The 17,513-nt window shown below is 50.8% G+C and overlaps 1 protein-coding gene across 2 annotated transcripts in view; it reads right to left on the bottom strand.

The window, feature by feature from the left end:
- The window catches only part of COL26A1 (collagen type XXVI alpha 1 chain), a 202,613-nt gene that overhangs the window by 141,194 nt on the left and 43,906 nt on the right, over positions 1 to 17,513 (bottom strand). For both annotated transcript variants that reach the window (XM_024250464.3, XM_024250465.3), the window contains exon 2: positions 3,664 to 3,786. In XM_024250464.3, coding sequence (XP_024106232.2) covers positions 3,664 to 3,786 — 123 coding nt within the window. The remainder of the gene's footprint in view (positions 1 to 3,663; positions 3,787 to 17,513) is intronic.

Genomic DNA, 17,513 nt, shown 5'->3' with positions numbered 1-17,513 from the left:
CGAAGACCCCAGTCCTTTTTTTTTTTTTTTTTTTTTTTTTGCGATGGAGTCTCGCTCTATCGCCCAGGCTGTAGAGCAGTGGTGCGATCTCGGCTCACTGCAACTTCCGCCTCACAGGTTCAAGCAATTCTCCTGCCTCAGCCTCCCGAGTAGCTGGGATTACAGGCATGTGCCACCACACTCGGCTAATTTTTTTGTATTTTTAGTAGAGACGAGATTTCACCATATTGGCCAGGCTGGTCTCAAACTCCTGACCTTGTGATCCGCCCACCTCAGCCTCCCAAAATGCAGGGATTACAGGCATGAGCCACCGTGCTGGGCAGGACCCCAGTACTTCTGAAACATTGTTCAGATAATTACTTAAGTGGTAAAGGAGAGAACAACCGTGCAACGTTAATGATCACTTGAAAAATTTTCAATCCAGGTCAGTGATTCAGGGGCTAGCTTGTCCAGCTTTTCTTATAGGTGCATTATTGTATTTTTCTTTCTTTCTTTCTTTTTTTTTTGAGAAGAAGTCTCACTCTGTCGCCCAGGCTGGAGTGCAGTGGCACGATCTTGTCTCACTGCAACCTCCGCCTCCCGGGTTCAAGCAGTTCTCCCTGGGTCAGCCTCCTGAGTAGCTGGGATTACAGGTGCCTACCACCACACCCAGCTAATTTTTGTATTTTTAGTGGAGACAGGGTTTCTCCATGTTGGCCAAGCTGGTCTCAAACTCCTGACCTCAGGTGATCCACTTGCCTCAGACTCCCAAAGTGCTGCAATTGCAGGCGTGAGCCACCGCGCCCGGCTGCGTTATTGTGTTTTGATAGTGTAACAACTTTAACTTGTTGAAACCAGGCATGGTGGCTCACACCTGCAATCCCAGCACTTTGAGAGGCTGAGGCAGGAGGATCCCTTGAAGCCAGGAGTTCAAGACCAGCCTGGGCAATGTGGCGAGACCCCTGTCTCTACCAAAAAAAAAAATAATTAGTGGGGCATAGTGACACATGCCTGTAGTCCTAGCTACTCAGGCTGGCGCAGGAGGATCATTTCAGCCCAGCAATTGAATGCTGCAGTGAGCCATGATTGCACCACCGCACTTCAGCCTGGGCAACAGAGCAAGATCCTGTCTCCAAAAAAAAAAAAGAAAGAAAGAAAGAGTAGGACAGCCACTTCTCCAACACAGCTCTGAGCCAAAGCCCAGCCTGTCAGGGTCACAGACAGATCAGACTTCAAAGACTTTTCTTCTCAGAAGCTGTTCCCAAATCAAGAGGCCATGACCTAGTAATCTGAAACTCCCTGCTGATGAGAAAGGCAAGAGGGTCTTGGAATTTAGCTCCTGGGGAAGTGGGGAAGGCAGGGGATAGGGAGTGTCTGTACCCTCTGCTGAAAAGGAAAAAGCCTTTTTTTTTTTTTTTTTTTTTCATTTTGGACCCACTGGCCATCTCTCTAGTATAGCATTTAAAAGCAGCTTTTTTTTTTTTTTTTTTTTTTTTTGAGATGGAGTTTTGCTCTTGTTGCCCAGGCTGGAGTGCAATGGCACAATCTCGGCTCACTGCAACCTCTGCCTCCCGGTTCAAGTGATTCTCCTGCCTCAGCCTCCAAAGTAGCTGGAATCACAGGTGCCCACCACCACGTCTGGCTAATTTTTGTATTTTTAGTAGAGACTGGGTTTCACCATGTTGGTCGTGCTAGTCTCGAACTCCCGAACTCAGGTGATCCGCCTGCCTCAGCCTCCCAAAGTGCTGGCATTACAGGCGTGAGCCACCGCACCTGGCAAAAGCAGCTATTTCTAATAAAACTGAAAATGAATGACATTCTGTTTACCTAGCCATTCCCCTTGCAGAATGACCTGTATCAAAACACTTGCATGCAATAGGGGCCCCAAGTGAAGCATCTCTACTATTAAAGAAGAATGAAAATAGGAAATCACCATTTGGCAAACACCACAGCATTAACTGTTGCAAGCAATATGATAGTATGATGAGAAACAGGATGTTCGTATAGGTTTAAAATGTCTCCCCACAACATACATATAAAGGACAAAGGGAAAGATAATTACGCAACAGTGGAGAAACCTGGTAGATACCATCGTAAGCAAGCGATCAAAGTTAACATCACCAGTCAGGAGACGTAGCAATTTCTTTTTTTTTTTTTTTCCAGGCTGGAGTGCAGTGGCGCAATCTCGGCTCACTGTAATCTCCACCTCCTGGGTTCAAGTGATTCTCCTGCCTCAGCCTCCTCAGTAGCTGGGATTGCAGGCGCCCACCACCACGCCTGGCTAATTTTTGTATTTTTAGTAGAAACTGGGTTTCGCCATGTTGTCCGGGCTGCTCTCAAAGTCCTGACCTCAAGTGATCCACCCGTCTCATCCTCCCAAAGTGCTGGGATTACAAGCGTGAGCCACCGCACCCCGCCAAGATTAATTTAAATCAGTAGACTTGGAGTAAAGCAGGTTGCCCTCTTTAATGTGGGTGGGCCTTGTCCAGTCAGTTGAAGGCTTTAAGAAAAAGACTGACTTCCCCAGAGGAAGGAGGCATTTGACCAGCAGCCAGCCTCTCATCTAAAGCTGCAACATCAGCTCTCTTCCCTGAGTCTCAGCCAGCCAGCCCACCCTGCGGGTTTGGAATAATCGCCAGTCTCCATAATCATACAAGCCAATTCCTTACCATTTCAATCTCTCTCCCACTCTCCCTCTCCCCCAACCCTTCCTATTGGTTCTGTTTCTCTGGAGAACCCTGACCCAGGCAAAATGTCCTGTTAGGGAGGGCACAAAGGAGGGGAAGGGATTTGGAGTTTGAGGACAGCAGCTCCACGGTGCTTGGGGTAGAGGCCCCAGGCTGGGCGGGCTGTGGGGACAGTGGTTTGGGGAAGCCAGTCCCTGGAGCTAAGCAGGGCCTGGAGAGGAGGAAGAAGGGAAAAAAAGGAGAGTTGGAACTTTGGAGACCCTGAATGCTGGTGTCTGACAGCAAGATCTCTCTCTGCAGATGCTGAAGAGTCCCTGAGGCCTGTGGTCTAGTCAGGGCTGGTGAGAGGGAAGGGCTGACTATGGGCGGAGCTGGTGAGAGGGAGGGCCTGGCGAGGGGTGTGGCTGGTGAGGGGCGTGGCTGGTAGGGGCAGGGCTGGTGAGGGGCATGGCTGGTGGGGGCAGGGCTGGTGAAGGGTGGGGCTCATGAGGGTCAGGGCTGGTGAAAGGCAGGCCTGGTGAGGGGCGGGTCCAGTGACAAGTAGGGCCAGTGAGAGGGACATGCCTGGTGTGTGGGGCAGTGCTGCCAGGGGCGAGGCCTGTGATGGATGGGGCCAAAGACAGTGGATTTCCAAGGTCATTGTAGCCCCTCATTCCAGCCTGGAGCCACAAGGCTGGCTGGTTCCCTCTTCAGCCCCACCTGGCCTTCCCCGACCTCAGATCTCATACCCCACTCATCTGTGGTGGTATTCTGTCTGTCAAACACCCACTGGGTTGTGTGGTTCTGTTGCGGTGGGAGCATGTCTCTGACATCTTTGCACACACATATATACCCTATATACACACACCCATGCCTTATATACAGAAGGTGCTCCATAAATGCATGCTCAGCCTTTGTCTGTGAGCACAGCCCAGCCTCTCCCAGAGCCATCCTGGGACTGGGTTTGTCCGAGGGAATGGGAGGGAAGGGCAGAGCGGGCTAGCCCAGCAGCCTTTACCTTACGAGGTTGGCGCAGGGCCCCGGCCACCGGCAACTCTGGTACACGCGCTGGACCACCGTCTCCGAGCCATTCTGCACCTGGCAGGACACCGTCCGTGTCACCGTGTGATGGCACCAGTGCCTGTGGAGACAGCAACAGTCACATGAGCCCTGCCTGTTCCCAGAGCTGCCAACTTCGGGTCAGGGCGTCGTGCTGGACAGGGAGGTGCCCCTGCAAACCTGGGGTGGAGGCTCACTCTCTTGGATGAGGGGCCCACTGAGACCCTCTCTCTCGGTCTGAGGGGAAGAGAGAACACTTGCAACCCTTGGCCACCAAGCCTTGGCATCATTCCTGTCACTGACCACTCAGTGCGGAATTGGTGAGAAAGACTCAGCCCTGCCCATGGAAATCTCACCCTGGTGGGGAGAGGAGATGACACAGTCCATAAGAACAGCAGGTAACAGGTTCCACCACATGGTGAACACAAGAGCTACAGGAACGGAGCATGGCATCTCATCCAGCAGGCCCTGAGGCCACCAGCTGAGTAGTGCAAGATAAGTTAGCCAACCGACCAACCAACCGACCAACCGACCAACCGACCAACCGACCAACGTGTGGGGGCCATGAGAGGGGACGAAGTCAGCAGGGGAGACAGCAGTGTAACAGACACAGAGCAGAGAGAGACCGTGGCAGGTCTAGAGACTTGCCTGTAATGAGAAGTGGCCTGGCCAGGCACAGTGGCTCACACTTGTAATCCTAGCACTTTGGGAGGCTGAGGCAGGAGGATCTCTTGAGCCCAAGAGTTCAAGATCAGCCTGAGCCACATAGTGAGACCCTGCCTCTACAAAATAAAAATTAAAAAATTAGCCCAGGCGTGGTGGCGCACACATGTAGTCCCAGCTACTCAGGAGGCTGGGGCAGGGGGATGGCTTGAGCTCAGGATCATAGTGGCTATGATCATGCTACTGCACTACAGCCTGGGCAACAGAGTGAAACCCTGAAGAGAGAAGGAGAGGAGGGGAGGGGAGGGGAGGGGAGGGGAGGGGAGGGGAGAGGAGGGAAAGGGAGGGGAGGAGAGGGGAAGGGAGGGGAGGGGAGGGGAGGGGAGGAGGAATGAGAGAGAAAGAGAGAGAGAGGGAGAGAGGGAGGGAGGGAGGAAGGGAAAGAGCCAGAGAGAGAGAGAGAGAAAGAAAGAAAGAAAGAGCCAGACGGCTGAAGGAAGGGGAGGAGCCAGGAGAAAGGAAGAGACATGTGACCTGCCAGGCTAGGGAATAAATGCCTTCAGAGTACAAGAAGCAAGGGGCAGCAAGCTTGGGCAGTGGAGAGGAGGAGGGAGGAAGGGACGTACACAAACAATACGTGATCAGGTCAAGGTGTTCCCACCTCCTCCTCCCATTCCCATAGCCTAGAAATTGAAAATTGAAAAATAAATCCCTGGCCAGGTGGTGGCTCAGCACTTTCAGGGGCCGAGGAGGATGGATCACTTGAGCCCAGGAGTTTGAGACCAGCCCAGGCAACATAGCAAGACCCCATCTCTACAAAAATATTTAAAAATTACCTGTGGTGGCACACACCTGTAGTCCTAGCCACTCAAAAGGCTGAGGCAGGAGGATCACTTGAGCCCAGGAGGTTGAGGCTACAGTAAGCTGTGATCATGCCACTGCACTCTAGCCTGGGTGACAGAGCGAGACCCTGTCTAAAAATAATAATAAAATAAAATAAGAAAAATAAATCCTTAAGGCCATTGGAAAGAGAGAAGCAACGGGCCAGACATTTGGAGGGGTCCCTAAGAGACAGAAAGTAGATGGGCCCACATTGAAGGCAAAAATCACAGCCAGAAACACACAAAAGAGGACCGGGGCTGAAGCTAGGAGCCACATGGGGGCGCAGATGCAGATGAGGAGGTAGGGAGGGACCCAGAGGTGACCATTAGAGAGATTGGTTAGGGTACCACTATAGAAGGAACTGGACAGGTAGGACCCGGGTCCTTGTCCTTGCTGGTTTCAGAAATCAGGCATTGGAGGCCGAGTGCGGTGGCTCACACTCATAATCCCAGCATTTTGGGAGGCCAAGATGGGAGAATCACTTGAGCCTAGGAGTTCTAGACTAGCCTGGGCAACATAGCAAGATCCTGTCTCTATAAAAATTATATATATATGGCCGGGCATGGTGACTCATGCCTGTAATCCCAGCACTTTGGGAGGTCAAAGTGGGTGGATCACCTGAGGTCAGGGGTTTGACACCAGCCTGGCCAACATGGAGAAACCCTGTCTCTACTAAAAATGCAAAAACAAATAGCTGAGCTTGGTGGCACACACCTGTAGACCCAGCTACTTGGGAGGCTGAGACAGGAGAATCACTTGAACCCAGGAGGCAGAAGTTGCAGTGAGCCGAGATCGCACCACTGCACTCTAGCCTGGGTGACAGAGTGAGACTCCATCTCAAGATACAGATATATTATAGATATAGATATCTATAGATATATCTCTATATCTATGTCTATATATATAGATATACCTGTATCTATAGACATGTAGAGATACATAGATATGATAGTGCCACTGCACTTCGGCCTGGGTGACAGAGCAAGACCCTGTCTCTATGTAAAAAAAAAAAAAAAAAAAGATATCAGGCATTGGATTCACCTGTCCTAAGGTAGGTATGGTCACAGGAGTGGGTGCTGGGTGACCTCAAAAGCTGGTGACCTTTCAGTCTTGGGGGATTGAAAAAAGAAAAAAAAAAAAAAAAAGCTTGTGACCTCCAGGAGAAACAGGGTCACTCTCAAAGTCAGACAGATAAAGGAATTCTTACACACTTGTTTCCCATTCTTCATCCATACCTCCAGCCCACCAACAGACAAATTCTCAGGAAACAGAAACAAGCTAACGGAAAACCCCAGATACCAAGACTTTCAAATTATTTGAGGAAAAAAGGCCAGTATCATGGAAGAAAGGCACCAACTCAACAGGCAATAAATCACATCCCCTTAAAAAATAGTAAAGCAAATAGATGGAGACAATTTTTTAAAGCATAATTAATGTCCTCAAAGAAATAAGACAATGTATCACTCACTAAAAAATTCTGGCCAGGCATGGTGGCTCACACCTGTAATCCCAGCACTTTGGGAGGCTGAGGCGAGTGGATAGCTTGACCCCAGGAGTTTAGACCAGCCTGGGCAACATGGTGAAACATTGTATCTACAAAAATATACAAAAATTAGCCAGGCATGGTCCCTGACATGCCTGTGGTCCCAGCTACTCAGGAGGCTGAGGCAGGAGGATCGCTGGAGCACAGGAGTTTGAGACTGTAGTGAGCCATGATCACACCGCTGCACTCCAACCTGGGTGACAGAGCAAGACCCTGTCACATACACACAAAAAAAATATGAAATAAAAAAATGCAATATCTTAGAAGTGAAATGTATGACTGTGGAAAACAGAATGGAAACAGCTAAAGGGCAAAATGATGAGCTGCAAATCTAAGCTGTGACCTCTCCCAGTAGCCACTGCAAAAAGAAAAGGAGATGGAAAACAGGCAGAAACAGGCAACAAGGGACCTAGAGGAAGACCAAGGGCCAACATCTATTTAGTAGTAGCTCTGGAAGGGATGATCAAAAAAGAACAAAGAGAAGCATGTACTTGAAGAAATAACAAGAAAATTTACAAGAGCTGAAGAAAGACATGAGTTCAGGTCGGGTGTGGTAGCTCATGCCTTTAATCCCAGTACTTTGGGAGGCTGAGGCGGGTGGATCACTTGAGGCCAGGAGTGATCATGGCTCACCACAGCCTCAACCTCCTGGGCTCATGCAATCCTCCCATCTCAGCCTCCCAGATAGCTGGGACCACAGGTGTGCACCACCACGCTGGCTAACTTTTGCATTTTTTGTAGAAACAGGGTCTAGCTACGTTGCCCAGGCTGGTCTCAAACTCCTGGGCTCAGGTGATCGTCCCACCTCGGCTTCCCAAAGGGCTGGGATTCCAAGTGTGAGCCACCATGCCCTGCTAAACTCAGGTTTAATAGACATGAAGAACACGAAAAAACATTCCATATAGAGATTTAAATGTATAAGTAAATATTAGGTATAATCTTACATCAAAAAATTTCAAAATCCTGACTACTGGACAATTTTCTAGGAAAATACATATTACCAGTACTAGCACACTCAAAAATACATGAAAGGGGTTGGGTGCGGTGGCTCACGCCTGTAATCCCAGCACTTTGGAAGGCCGAGGTGGGAGGATTACTTGAGCCCAGAAGTTCCAGACTAGCCTGGGCAACACGGCAAGACCCCATCACTATACAATAAAAAGTAAAAATTAGCCAGGCATGGTGGCACATGCCTGTGGTCCCAGCTACTCGGGAGGCTGAGGCAGGAGGATCGCTTGAGATCAGGGATCAAGGCTGGAGAGAGCTATGATCGCACCACTACACTCCAGCCTGGGTGACAGAGCCAGACCCTGTCTCAAATACAAAACAAAACAAAACAAAACAAAACAAAGCAAAAACATGGAAGAAAAGGGAAAGTAGTGAAAAGTTGAGCCCCCTCCTCACAGGCACCAGGAAACCTAGTTTAAAACCAGGTTCTGCCACAAACCTGCTGAATGACTTATGCAGAGTGATGTCCCTTCTCTGAGCCTCAGTTTATATTTAAAATCTAACTCTTAAGGTTATGACGAGGCTGGGCACAGTGGCTCACGCCTGTAAACACAACACTTTGAGAAACCAAGGCGGGTAGATCACCTGAGATCAGGAGCTCGAGACCAGTCTGGCCAACAAGGCGAAACCCAGTATCTACTAAAAATACAAAAAATTAGCCGGGCATGGTGGTGGGCGCCTGTAATCCCAGCTACTGGGGAGGCTGCGGCAGGAGAATCACTTGAACCTGAGAGGCAGAGGTTGCAGTGAGCCGAGATCGCACCACGGCACTCCAGCCTGGGCAACAGGAGAGACTCCGTCTCAAAAAAAAAAGGGGGGGTTATGATCAGGACTAAATGAACACATCCCAGTCAGTAGTGTGTAAATCATGCAGCATTACCAAAATCAAGGCATCATTCTTAATCAACTGGTTACTTAAACCCTACAAAGGAATAACAGCTTAAAGACAGTCCTAGCTTGCAGATGGAAAAGAAAGTTTAAGAGGTTAAACTTCATTGCCCATAGCTACAGCTCAAACCAGAGGCTGAGCTGCAAAGGGAGTCTAGTCTTCCTAACCCGAGGACTGGCGGGATCCCACCTACCCAGTACAAACTGTGAATTCCACCTCTGCCAATTAAAAAGGTCCTGAAACTGTGGGAGACTTCAGCAGCCTAGGCCCTTCCTTTGATTCTACTGGAAAGCCTCAGCTCCAGCTCAAGCACTCAGTGTGTGTTTCCAAAAAGAAAGGTGAGCCGGGCGCAGTGGCTAATGCCTGTAATCCCAGCACTTTGGGAGGCCGAGATGGGTGGATCACATGAGGTCAGGAGTTTGAGATCAGCCTGGCCAACATGGCGAAACCTCGTCTCTAATAAAAATACAAAAATTAGCCAGGCGTGGTGGCAGGTGCCTGTGATCCCAGCTGCTCAGTAAGCTGAGGCGGGAGAATTGCTTGAGCCCAGGAGGTAGAGGTTGCAGTGAGCCGAGTTCGCACCACTACACTCCAGCCTGCGTGACAGAGCAAGACTCTGACACACACACACACACACACACACACACACACACACGACAGCGAGAGCGAGAGAGAGAGAGAGAGAGAGAGAGAGAGAGAGAGGTGACTTTCCTCAGGATGGGTTAATGTGGGATCCTGAGATCCGCCCCAAGGATTCTAGAACAGACAGACCGTCCGGCATCCCTGAACCACACTGAGTCAGGGCTTTCCATAGAGAAATGAGCTGTGAATTGGAAAACATTTCCAAATACCTCGAATCACCGTCTCCAGAACATTTGGTCTTTAAATGGGCTGGAAATGGCTTCCAAAAATCAAAACCTGGCCAAAAACAATGAAGAAGGGAGGCAGAGACAAGGAAAAGGGGCTCCAGGCCTTTCCAGATGGAGCTCTAAAGCCTGTGCATCCCCAGGTAGCCGTGGTTGTGGGGACCCCCATTGCCTTGCCCCTAGGATCCCTGCGTCCTGAGTGTTTTGTCTGCCTCTGTCTGCTGTCTGGCAGTGTTGTCCTGCCACCGCCCACCTGCGCACCTCAGCTCCTGACTATGGCCGGTGCACAGCAGCGGGTGAACGGTGCTCTGGGGGCCATAAAATAACTGCACCCAGAAAGGTGCTTAGCAGGAGACATACGTCGTTTTCATGACCCTCCTGGAAGGACTGATCCAGGGGAACAGAACTGGGATGTGGCAGGCCTGGTCCTCGAACTGCCAAGAAATGAACACACTCCTGGCAGCCTCCATCAGGATGGCAAGGGACTGGCATTATCTCTGGGCATCATCTCAGCAATGTTCCTTCCTCATTTCCTTTCCCTTCTCCCCAGCTGAGCACTCAGGGAGGGTCCAAGACAGTAAATTCACTCCTAGCAAAGGCCTTGAGGACAGATCTGCTCCCCCACAAGTCTCTTCTTTTCTTTTCTTTTCCTTTTCTTTCCTTTCCTTTCCTTACATTTCCTTTCTTTTCCTTTCTTTTCTTGAGATGGAGTTTTACTCTTGCGGTCCAGGCTGGAGTGCGATGGCATGATCTCAGCTCATTACAGCCTCCGCCTCCTGGGTTCAAACAATTTTCCTATCTCAGCCTCCCAAGTAGCTGGGATTACAGTCACTCACCACCACACCCGGCGAATATTTTGTATTTTTAGTAGAGACTGGGTTTTGCCATGACCTCAAGTGATCTACCTGCCTTAGCCTCCCAAAGTGCTGGGATTACAGGCATGAGCCACCGCGCCCGGCCACAAGTCTCTTTTTCTTGCAAGAAGAGGCCCACTTCACCGAGGGGCAGGAGCAATCAAACCGTCCCGATCCACCACCAGCTCAAGGTTTGCTTGCATAGGACTTTCACCCCACCAAGCGTTTGGCTCTGTGGATTGGCTGAGCTGTCAAATCCTTAATTGGGGGTTAATAGAGAAAACAAGTGCTAAGTGATTTCAGGAAATCATGTCATGATGGGGTAGAGAGATCTTCAGGACACTTCCCAGGTTCATGCCCATCTCGGAATGTGACCAGCCAACCCCTCTCCGAGGCTGCCTGCCGCCCTAAGAGATGCTGCTGAAGCAGCCTCTTCCCCCCATAGCCCTGGTGACGCGGGACAGGGGAGCCCCAAAATTGAGGCTTAGCCTGGGAGGGTTCTTAGTTTCCCCCAGGAAAGAATTCAAGTTCGAGCCAGTGGTGTTGCAACTTTTATTGAAGTGGCAGTGCACAGCAGCAGCAGAGGTCCTGGTCCCTGCAGAGCAGGGCTACCCCAGAGGCAGTGTGCCCAGAGTAGCAGCTCAGAGGCAGGGCTGCACTCATATCTATACCCACTTTTTTTTATGAGACGGAGTCTCGCTCTGTGGCCCAGGCTGAAGTGCAGCGATGCAATCTTGGCTCACTACAACCTCCGCCTCTCAGGCTCAAGGAGTTCTCCTGTCTCAGCCTCCCTAGTAGCTGGGATTACAGGCGCACGCCACCAAGCATGGCTAATTTTTATACTTTTAGTAGAGATGGGGTTTCACCATATTGATCAGGCTGGTGTCAAACTACTGACCTCAAATGATCCACCCACCTGGGCCTCCCAAAGTGCTGGGATTACAGGCATTAGCCACTGTGCCGGCCCCACTTTTAATTGTATGCAAATTGAGGGGTGGTTTATGCATAAACTTCCAGGATGAGGGTGGTAGCTTTAGGGTTGTTGAGTCGTTGTCACGGAAAGGGGTGGTAACTCCTGGTGTTGTCATGGCAATGGTAAACTGACATGGCGCACTGGTGGGTGTGTCTTATGGGAAGGCGCTTCTGCCCTGACCTGTTTTGTTTAGCTAGTCCTCAATTTGGTCTGGTGTCCAAGCTCTGCCTCTGGAGTCAAGTTCCACCTCCTACCTCACCACCTCTACCCCAGCCTCAGGCTTGGCCTCCCAAGCCCCAGTGCTCCTAACTGAGCTTTGCTTTGAGAGTTGATCTCATGCGTCCCCTCCCTCCCCAGGACACTTGAGCCCCGAGCCTGAGTCAGAGACCAGGGCTTTTGTTTTTTTGTTTTGTTTTGTTTTGGAATGGAGTCTTGTTCTGTTGCCCAGGCTGGAGTGCAGTGGCACAATCATAGCTCACTGCAGCCTTGACCTCCTGGGCTCAAGCAATTCTACAAGGCCCCAAGGCCTTGCCAGTGCCCGCCCCTCCTTTCCACCAGAACCACACAGTCTGTCCCCATTTCCTCATCCTGAGCTCTGTCCTGGCCCCCTGTTGAGTCACCACTGTGCCTGCCTGCTTGCCTAGACAGTGGTCACACACCGTCATGTTCCACAAGACACTGCAGTACACACAATGCTAACCTGTCCAAACCAACTGAATCCATCTCTATTCAACCCCGACTTGCTCCTCCAGCTTGGAGGCCAGCACCTCTTAAGTTCCCCGTTTCCTTACCAGGAGCAAATCACCCAGACTCCACCTTCTCCTTTCCTCCCTCCCTTCCCTGCCTCCTTACAGCCAATTAGGCACCGGGCCTGCAAGTCCGTGTCCTGACGCCCCTCCCATGGTGATTCTGAACCTCGGCCCCTTCTGCCCTCCCAGCCTGCAGTCTCCTCTGTCTACCACCAGAGGGCGCCCTCTCAAGCACAGACGTGGCCGTGTCCCTCCCGCGAGCCATCCCTGACCCTCCAGCCAGGAAAGGTTCTCCCGTCCCACAGGGCCCCTCGTATGCCTCTGTCTTAGCCTTCGTCCTATGGGAAGACTCCCAGCTCCTGAAGACGGCGGGCACAGGGCAGGCCTGGTAAAGTTCTGTTGCTCCGACCCCAACCCCTGCATCCCAGAAGGAGCCCTCCCATCCACAGTCACTCAGCTCAACCACAGCAGCTGCTCCGGGCTGTGGTCTGTGCCAGGCCCTGAGCCCCAGCAGGATCTGAGCCATCTCCAGGTTGGGGGTGTCCAGCTTCAGGCCCAGCTCCCCAGCACCACACCTGCCCTCACTGTTCTAATTACCTGGCCACACCTGCCCAATCCCTCAGAAAGGCCAGTGCCAGTGAGCTTGCCTGCCAACTGTGTTCAAGAAGCTCTGTTAGAACTAAAGTTTGCCCAGCCTGGGCAATGTAGCAAGACCCCAGCTCTACAAAAAAAAAAAATTAGGAAAAAAAAATTAGCTGGGTGTGGTGCCTCATGCCTGAAATCCTAGCATTCTGGAAGGGTGAGGTAGGAGAATCACTTGAACCTAGGAGGCAGAGGTTTGTATTGTAATGTAATAATTACATTACATTGTAATGAGCTGAGATTGTGCCACTGCGCTGCAGCCTGGGCTACAGAGCAAGACTCCGTCTTAAACACACAGACACACACACACACACACACACACACACACCAAAATTAGCCGGGCGTGGTGGTGCACACCTGTAGTCCCAGCTACTCAGGAGGCTGAGGCAGGAGAATCTCTTGAACCCAGGAGAGCTCAATCATAAGATGTTTGTTATATGTATTTTCCTTTCTCTCTGACCTTTTCATCCTTCATGCATGATTACATGTACAGTCATTTCAACAGACAGTAGTCACTAATAATTCACTACCTTCCTCTCCTAGTCCCAGGCAGGCTGTCCAACAAGATTAATGCACTTCTTTTTTTTAAGAACAATGATCCTTAGTCACGCAACTTCTTTCGTGACAACCAAAAGTTGCTAAGATGCAGGTACGGTAAAACAAGAACCCACTATTTTTCCCTAGTTTGCTCTTCTGTAATAACTTAGCATTCAGGAGTCATATTATTGTGAAACCTAAGACTGGTCTTTGCAATATTTTTTAGAGTTTGCATTCAGATGAACCGACGAACCAATGAACACCAGCTAGCCCAGCGATCCATGACCCTCCACCACCCGGAAATGGACTTGGTGCACAAAGATAGTTTTAACACCCCTAAGAGTTCATGCCCAACCAATGAGCAGCACCCATTCCCTAGCCCCCTGCCCACCAAACCATCCTTAAAAACCCTAGCCTCAGACCAGGCGCGGTGGCTCACGCCTGTAATCCCAGCACTTTGGGAGGCCGAGGCGGGCAGATCATGAGGTCAGGAGATCAAGACCATCCTGGCTAACATGGTGAAACCCTGTCTCTACTAAAAACACAAAAAATTAGCCGGGCGTGGTGGCGGGCGCCTGTAGTCCCAGCTACTCGGGAGGCTGAGACAGGAGAATGGCGTGAACCCGGGAGGTGGAGGTTGCTGTGAGCAGAGATCACATCACTGCACTCCAGCCTGGGCAACAGAGCAAGACTCCATCTCAAAAAAAAAAAAAAGACACTAGCCTCTGAAATCTCAGGGAGGTGGATTTGAGAACTATCTCCTGTCCTCCTCGCTCAGTTGCCTTGCAATAATTACATGCTTTCTCTGCTGCAACACCTGCTGTTTTAGTATTTTGGCTGCATCTGCATGGTGGGTGAGAACCCTGATCAGGTGGTAACACACTTTGATCTTCTACTTCCAGCTTCCAGAACTATGAGAAGATAAATTTCTTTCGTTTAAGCCACCCAGTCGGTGGCATGGCAGCCCTGGCAAATGAATACATGTACGTTCCTCTGTTCGATCTTCTCAACAATGTGACATGCAGGAATTTTACAGATAAGAAACTCCAGAGAAGACCACAAGTCACAGAATGAGTACGTAGTAAATTTATGCCTTGAAACTCAGTCTTCTCATTCCCAACGCCATGCTCCATCCACTTTGCTAATGAGAACAGGTGGATAGTCAGAGAGTAAATAAAATATCCCCTCACAGGTCTTTCTTACCCATGTCCCTCAAGGACCAGGAAAAATAGCAAGGAGGAGGAACTATCCCTACTCCTGTTTGAAACCAGTGAGATGAGAGTTGAGTGTGGTTCAGACCCCAGCCAAGCGCATGGAGTGGTTTCTCTTCCCCTCCTCATTCTGCTACCTAAGCAAGGTGTCCTGATCATCTTCACCCAACTCTGGGTGGTAAGTACTGTTATTATTCTACTTTTACAGAGAAGGAAACTGAGGCACAGGAAGGAGTAAATAACATGTCCAAGGCAACAACAGGTCAACAGGCAACTCTTAGACACTTTGCTAAACAGCCAGACGATCTGGGTCTTGGCACATGGCTGTCTGTCTTCTTGGGGCCATGCCTCTAGGAAAGGAAGACCTTGACTAGGGAGGCAGTAAACTGCTGCTGGGAACTGTGAAAGACCAGAAGCCAGCAGAGACAGGGGCCTGGGTCTTAGGAGACAGTCAGGATCCAAGCTAGATCTGCACAGCCACAGCAAGGAGCCAAGTCTAACAAGATGAAATACAACCAGGTGAATGTGAATCCTGCACTGCAGCCCCAGAGCCCAGAGGACAAGCCTCAGATGGGATGTAGAGGTTCTTGCCAACAGTAAGTTCAGCATGAGTCAATGGTGTGAGTTGCGGCCTCTACAAATCAAAGGCCATCCCAGGCTGTCTTACTAGCAAAATTGCATCAGGAACATGCCTTGCTCCCCTCCATGCCCACCAGCCCTTGTGGTAGATGTTGGGCTGTGCCACCCAGATCCCCTGCAATGAAAAAGGCTTTTAGCCCCAGCTACAGGAAGTGCTGTCAACAGACATCCATCATTCAGCTGCTCAGAGTCACCTCATCCGAGGTCCCAGCTCTTTCCGGGGCACCCTCCATCCTGTAACTGGTGGAGGCACACTTGAAAAGCCTGGACATATCCCTGCCTCGGGACAACCCTGAAGGACCATCCCAGCTGCAGAACCTCATGGGGTCTGGGGCAGCTGTCCTGGCCTATATGGAGGCTCGTCTCCTTCTGCTCGTTCCTGCCTCAGTCCCCTCCCTTCCCCAGGGATTCATCCTAAAAGCCATCCCTAATAAACACCCTCCATGTTAGACTCTGGCTCAGAATCTGCTTCCACTGAGGCAGGGTAGGTGAGCCCCAGTGTTGGGGCTTAACCAGGGAGGATTCTTGGCTTAGCCTAGGAAAGAATTCAAGGGCAAGCCAGTGGTATTAGCAATTTTTATCGAAGCAGCAGTGCACAGCAGCAGCAGACGTTCTGCTCCTTGCAGAGTAAGGCTACCCCACAGGCAGTGTGCCCAGAGTAGCAGCTCAGAGGCAGAGCTTCACTCCTATTTATACCCATCTTAATGATATGCAAATTAAGGGGCAGGTTATTCATAATTTCTGTATAACCCGCTCCTTAATTTGCATAGGATTAAGTGGTAACTTCCGGGTGGTAACGTTGAAGGGGTGCTAACTGCTGGGTTATCAGGTCGTTGCCATGGAAAGGGGCTGTAACTTCTGGGTGTTGCCATGGCGATGGTAAATTGTCATGGCACTAGGGGGTGTGTTTTATGGAGAGGTACTTTCACCTCTTCCCTGTTCTAGCTAGTCCTCAGTTTGGTCCAGTGTCTGCATCCCGCCTCCAGAGTCAAATCCCATCTTCTACCTCACTGAGGACTCTCCCTGTGTCTGCCATGAGGTTCAATAGACATGCAGAGAAACTGCCACCCAGAGCCCTGGGAGGAGATATCTGTGGCCACTGTCCTACAAGCAGAAGGTGATTGAGCTGGGAGGGAGACGAGGCTGATGTCAGAGTTAGAGCCGTGAGCTTCCATGGGAAGAAAAGTCATCACCCAGGATTTGGCCAGGTGAAAAGGAGGTCCCATGGCTCCTCAGGCTCAGACCTGCCCTCTCTAGCAGGACAGGTGAGGGCTGTTGAGGACAGGTCCCTCAGGAATATTGAACAGAAACAAGCGGAGGGCCATGGTGAAGGCAGACAGCTCTCTGCCCCAACATCCTGTAGGGGAGTCGGACCAGACTTGCTCTCACGGCCCCAGAGGGCACAGAGTCAGGTCAGAGCATTAGGCCGCTGGGAGACAGGCATCGCTCAGGCTAAGGAGGTACCTGCTCCCACAGGTGCAATGGGCTGCCCATGGGTGCAATGAGCTGCCCACAGTGGGTGGTGTAGATACCCCATCCTTGAAGGGGCAAGCAGGATACCCACTCGACGGGGGTGGAAGGTGGAGACATGTTGGCTCTGGAGGCGCTTGGAGACTCACCCTATTGGAAAAGAGGAGGTGAAAACGTGGAAAGTAGGATAAGGTTTGCTTGTTTGTTTGTTTTTTATAGGGACAGCATCTTGCTCTGTTGCCCGGGCTGGAGTGCAGTGATGCAATTCTAGCTCACTGCAGCCTCAGCCTGCAGGGCTCAAGCAATCCTCCTGCCACAGCCTCTCAAGTAGCTGGGACTACAAGTGCCTGCCACCATGCCCAGCTATTTTTTTAAGAAATGTTTTGCAGAGATGGGGTCCTGCTATGTCGTCCAGGCTGGTCTCAGAACTCCTGGGATCAAGAGATTCTTCCACCTCTCAAGTACCTAGGACTACAGGCCTGCACCACTACAGCCGGCCAACACATGGAAAGTTTTTAAAGAAGAGAACTCAGACAAAGGGTCAGAGTGGGGTTCCAGGAGTACCTGCTGGGGTAGGATGGAGAGGCAGAAGCTGGAAGCTGAGCCCAGTGGGGGTAAACGGACAATCCATGAAGGTGCTCATGGCCATAGCCCCCCAACAGTCCCCTGAGAGCAATTCTCCATCATCTGTCTGCCGTCGAGCAAATTGGCACAAATCGGGTCATCCCTTCCAGCAAAATGTGTGTCTCTGAGGCTGCTGTTCCTGTCCATCACTCATCTGCCTCAACACCACAGGGAGTGGTGGTTTTGTTCACATAGGAATAGCCGAGTGTATGTAACACCATGGCCTGATCAGTTTTTAGGGCACAAAAAAACAGTAGGA

The sequence above is a fragment of the Pongo abelii genome, chromosome 6, assembly GCF_028885655.2.
Source record: "Pongo abelii isolate AG06213 chromosome 6, NHGRI_mPonAbe1-v2.0_pri, whole genome shotgun sequence".
NCBI lineage: Eukaryota > Metazoa > Chordata > Mammalia > Primates > Hominidae > Pongo > Pongo abelii.
Note: the sequence above shows the minus strand (reverse complement) of the source record. Positions and strands in the feature narration are given on the sequence as shown.